The sequence below is a fragment of the Durio zibethinus genome, chromosome 19 (genome assembly GCF_047325235.1).
Source record: "Durio zibethinus cultivar Kanyao isolate XHJ-2024 chromosome 19, ASM4732523v1, whole genome shotgun sequence".
NCBI lineage: Eukaryota > Viridiplantae > Streptophyta > Magnoliopsida > Malvales > Malvaceae > Durio > Durio zibethinus.
Genome location: NC_143180.1, coordinates 8,749,895 through 8,755,368, shown reverse-complemented (window position 1 = coordinate 8,755,368; position 5,474 = coordinate 8,749,895). Strand labels below are relative to the sequence as shown.

General features: G+C 32.3%; 1 protein-coding gene across 1 annotated transcript; it reads right to left on the bottom strand.

The window, feature by feature from the left end:
- Positions 1–262: 262 nt before the first annotated feature.
- LOC111309885 (cytochrome P450 714C2-like) lies at positions 263–3,414 on the bottom strand. The gene is made up of 5 exons (XM_022908886.2): positions 3,056–3,414; positions 2,727–2,953; positions 2,293–2,540; positions 1,830–2,184; positions 263–867 (listed from the first exon to the last, which is right to left on the bottom strand). The coding sequence occupies exons 1-5, from the start codon at positions 3,348–3,350 to the stop codon at positions 442–444; spliced, it is 1,551 nt and encodes a 516-aa protein (XP_022764621.2). The 5' UTR covers positions 3,351–3,414; the 3' UTR covers positions 263–441.
- Positions 3,415–5,474: the final 2,060 nt, after the last annotated feature.

Below are 5,474 nucleotides of genomic sequence, written 5' to 3'. Positions count from 1 at the left end.
ATTACATTTTTCGAATGAACAAACTAATAAAAAATTGTACAAGACGGTATCTTTTGTAATTATCCCTAAGAAAAGATAGTTTATTGGTTATGGCCTCACTTGGATTGCTAGATTGTCCACCAATCACTATCGAGCAGTCCAGGGACGGAGATACTTTGAATTCAGCATCTTAGAACAATTCGAATCTGAGATCACAAGAGATTAATTTTCAGGGTAATCTTATTTGAAATTAATTTTTTTCAGTGTCAGCCAGCACACGAGATTCACATATAAATATATATATATATGACTGATTAAAAAAAAAAAAAACATACATGATATTAATTTGCGTTTGATATTTGATCATCAAACACCAAACGACCCACCACTCTATATTGCCAATCCTGGTACAACTCAATACCACAAATAAGTATGTGATAAATAATAAGAGCAGCTCATGGCTTATAGCTTCTTAAGCAGGAGGTTCACTCCATGTTCAGGCTCTGTTGCTAATCTTATTGTTGGAGAATGTATATATTTTGATGAGACGAAGAGTTTGAAGTTAGACAAAATAAGGGCAAGAAGTATCTTGAGCTCCGCCATAGCAAAATTCTGGCCCAAACAGATTCTTGGTCCAATCCCAAATGGCATATATACATGAGGAAGCTTGCATGCACCAGCGACGCCATTGGCAAACCTTTCAGGGTTGAATATATCAGCATCGGGTCCCCAAATATCAGGATCTTGGTGAAGTGCCAACGCCAATGTCCAAACAGTAACTCCTTTAGGCACTTGGATATCTCCAAATTTCATGTTTCCGAGCAGTTCCCTGGACATGATCGGGACTGGAGGGTAAAGGCGTAGCGACTCATTGATCACCATTGTCAACTGCCAATAAAAAATCATGTCCTCAACATTAAATTTTTTGGGAGAACTTCAAAAAGGTACAGTCCATCATCAAAAGAATTTATCATTTGTTAACATTGACCCAAAACAATTAATGAAAAGGAAATGCCTAGAAATAAAATTAGTTTGTTATATAAGTAAACAGTATTAGTAATTTGTCAAGATTCTCGGAGTAAGATAAATTAAATAATATTTGCAACCATTTGTTTACCTTTCCCCAAACGTTGGAATTCTTATTTTAATCATCCACATAAAAAACTTACATTTTGTTTTCTATTTATAGTTATAAGCAAACAAAGTATAAATTTTTAAAAAAGTGTTGACATTTAAATTTTTAATTTATTAAATATTATTTTGTAAAAATAATTATATAAATTGAAATTAAGGTAAAAGTTTCATAGTATAATAACTTAATAAAAACACTTAAGCTTTAGCACTCAAAATGTTACCCCTAATATTCAAATAAGAAGATTCTTTATTATCTTCAACTGCTTGGCCTAATGATCAAATAAGCCTTAAAAGAAAACATAGGGTTGGGGAGAGGCTGGGGGTTGGGTTCGACCCCAGCCTCTCCCCCTCTCCCCTGTTGATATAAGGCTCTACTCCCTTGAAACAAAAAAAAAAAAAAAAAAATTCTTTATTGTGCAATGCCAATCAATGTACATATGTCAAAGTCAAACTTTTCTGATCATTTTATTATACACTTTATTCATTCTACCTGGTTTGGTTGAATCCATTTCTGTCAATATCCTTAACTTGACCCTGACCTTATCTATTTGCTTTCAACATCTAGTATCTTCAGGAATTCATGTCTATGGATTAAAAAATCTGAACATCTGCTTTAATTTCCAATTAAAGAACTCCTATATGCATGTCGAGGCCTATATGATCAGCAAAATGAAAAGTAAATTAAGAAAACAATGACTACTCATTTTTATACTTACTATTTTCATCTGGCGGAGCATGTCAGCATCTGGTAATTCACCCCCACAAATTTCAAGAACCTCTGCCCGAGCTTTATCTTGCCATTCTGGGTTTGAGGCCAACAGCATCAGCGTCCATGTTGCTGAAACAGCCGTAGTCTCATAGCCTGCCAAATAGATGTTCTTGCAGTTGTCGACAATGAATCGATCTGTTTCGGTTTTTCCTAAATCACTGCTTGTAGCACTTTCAAAGATCATTTGCAATAAATCCTTCTCCGATTTTGTTTCTTTTCTTTCCTTGACTACCTTCAAGATTAATCCCCGAATCTCTTTCTCCAATCTCCATGCTTCCCTGTTGGCCTTGGTTGGAAGATATCTGAAAAAAAAAAAAAAGGGTTTCAGATTCAATTATTTATCTCCATCAGTTTTATTCAGTTATTTGTCAAATTGTTTGAGAAATCAGGGAGAAGAAAGTTGAACTAACCTTATTCCAGGAATCCCACCGAGGAGCGTTTTTTTGGACATTGTCTCTTTTAGAGCTCTAAGCTTTAAGAAAATCTCTTCCCCTTTGGAATAATTGCTTCCAAAACAAGCTCTGGAGATGACATCTCCCGAGAAGCTTCTCATGTAATCATCAATCATAATGTCTGCAACTCCACCTTCACTTTCGATCTTACTATTCCAGGATTCTACTAGTGTTACTGAGGACTCGGCCATTAAGTTCATCATACGCTACACGTAAAGAGAACAACAAATGTAAACGAAAGTGTTTGTAGAAAAAGGCAGACATTGCGGTAGCTTGTTAAAGTTAAGGACTGTCAAATTAAATTTCCAAAGAAAAAAGAAAAACAGGGGAAACTAAACTTTTAACCCCTTTGAGCAGCAGGACAAGTCTAAATTTTCATCACTGGAGAGTACCTTGACTTTATCCATAAATAGTTCAGGAGCAAGAATTTTTCTTTGACGTGCCCATATTTCGCCATTTGAAGTCAGAATTCCTTGGCCAAGAAGAGGGCCACTCTCCTTGCGTTGATAGGAAGGCTTCCCTAAATCCATTGAAGTGCATATGATAATTTCTTTCACCACATCAGGGTCGGTGATGTGCAGAATCTGTATATTGCCAAGTGAAAACATGAATCTTGAACCTGCACAAAATTATATATCAGAACGTTAAACAACGGGATATTGAAATTAACCTTATAAGCAGAAAGAAGGAAATTGATTGCTAAAAGGTACAAATTTCATACCGTACTGTTTTCTCCATTGGTCCAGGAATGGAAACACAGCAGAAAAACTATTGTGGACTATCACTCCTTCTCCTTCTCGTGACAACTTGGACACGTTTGATTGAATTTTCTTCATTTCACTGATATTTCCAAGCAAGATCGATGGTCGAGGACCTTGGATACCCTGCTTTCGAAGCTTGGAACGAAGCCTTTCAGGCTTCAAAATTAGAGCTTCAAACAAGCGTACGAGCACTCCAAGGAATCCAAGCAACATAATCGTAACCATCATCTTCAAAGGCAGCAATGGCAGCTCCATGGTTGGACCACTTTCTTTCTTTGCACTTTGCCTTTTGTGCAAATGGATAATTGGCAGTTTATTTTTCAATGCTGTGAGTTTATATATACCAATAAATGAACCTGGTCAGCAAAATCTGTGTGACGAACGATCCTAACTGTAGATGGAAATAGGTAAATGTAGTTGCGTCGAACCAGTTCTTTTATTTTTACTCTTTGTCCCAACTCCAGTCTCCAAGCGTCACTGCCAACACATTCATTGATAGAAATATTATCATGCATCAGGATGATTGATAGCCATTTGATCATACCCTTATTGAAGATCCATAAAGTTTAAATTCTGACTATTAAAATTAAATTTTAATATTTTATTAACACATCACATATTTGTTTGTAATGGTTGGTTTTTGACGTTAACCAGTTGTTGGTTCAAATGATTCAGTCCAAGGAACTGTTACGCCAACTAAACCAATAGAAAACGGTCAAGTAACGTCATTGTAAATGGGCGATCCAAAATCCGGCTACTTCACCATACCAACTAATTTTCAACGACTTCTTCTTACTCAGACTTCCTTGGCATATAAAATGAAATTGTATCATTTTTTAAATTTAAAAATTTGATCTGTTCAGACTTTGCTTCTGCTTAATAGCGACAATACAAATGCTATATATAAATTCAACGCTACCAGGGGTTGGTGGATCAATTTTCAGTTATGGTATGCTATTAGTATAAACTTAAATAAAATAAAGCAAGCTGTTAATTAAAAAATTGAATTTTTTTTAAAAAAATTTAAATCTTATTTTTACTCTCAATAATTTTTATTAACAAACGATTTATAAATTTAATATAAATCGTTTACAAAATTTATCGTCTGTTTGGACCTCAGAACATACCAAGTCTCTCCCCATTTTAATATTTTTTTTAACAAAAAACTTACTAGGACACGGCTAAAGGTCTGGTGTTGTACGTAAAGCATGCTCTCAATGTAGTGACAAAGTGAGAAAGCGCACACTAACCATTGCCAGGGGCAAATCCGGGGATGTCTTGAGGGGCTTAAAATATATTGCATTCTTGGTCGAAAATTAGGTAAAATTATGGCATGGTCCCTACAAATATTTTTAATTTGTCCCCTTTGTAAAATTTGTACATTGATTTGGTAAACTTGTTACAACTTTTACTTTAGACCTTATTCATTATTTGCTTAGTTAACACAGTTTTTCTTCTCAATCAATCAAATAGATGGAACTACATCATTTACCATCATTACATTATAATTAACTAATTACAATTTAAAATTATATAAATTTATTAAAATTTTATATAAAATTTACATTTATAATTAGCGGACGTTTATATATTTTTTATTATTTTAAATAATTATAAAATTATAATAAAAAATTTACATGTAAAATGCATCCTAAATAGATGCACTGGTATTAACTATCATGTTAATAATAGCTTTCCTTTTTTGCTCATAATAGAAAACATTATTTAACGAAAATTAAACCACTAATAATGCTAAATTCCCTCTCTTATTTGTATACATATATATATATATATATATACATATATATAATTCTCTCTATCTCCCTTATATTTACATGGAGAGATCATTTTATAATAATGTAAAATTAAATGATTGAATGAAAATAAATATACGAGAACTCAACTGATTATAATAAAATATTAAAAATTTAAATAATTATTTAATTTTTGTTAAAGAAGCCAATTTTAAACTATTTATTAAAAAATTAATAATTGCATCTATTTTTTCTCTATATTTCAAAACTTTACGTTAGTTATTTTTACTTTTTCTCCATTTTATAGTTTTAAATGTATTTAATTTTTTAATATTTATTAAAATAATAAAATTATTTATCATTTCACCCACATAATGGGTGTGCCAAGGACTATATGCATAAATTTCACTATCATATGTATATAATTTGTTGTGAATTCCTAGTGAATATGAATATAATCTTTAATAATAATTTTCTATGAGGAAATTATGAAAACAAGTTAGATATTTGAAAAACGTTTTTCATGGAAGACTAAAATAACAATTTTTAAAAAATAATTAAATAACATCTCAACTTTGCTTTTAGCATAAGGCTTATTGAGCTTCCTAATTGATGTCCACATAAT

Bases quoted from the DNA above. Each gene is read 5' to 3' on its own strand.
- LOC111309885 (XM_022908886.2), bottom strand. From the start codon at position 3,350: ATGGAGCTGCCATTGCTGCCTTTGAAGATGATGGTTACGATTATGTTG. The intron at 2,954-3,055 runs GTATGAAATTTG...AATTTTGTGCAG, and splicing joins CCAATGGAGAAAACAGTACG to GTTCAAGATTCATGTTTTCA. The intron at 2,541-2,726 runs GTACTCTCCAGT...CTTTACGTGTAG, and splicing joins TATTTATGGATAAAGTCAAG to CGTATGATGAACTTAATGGC.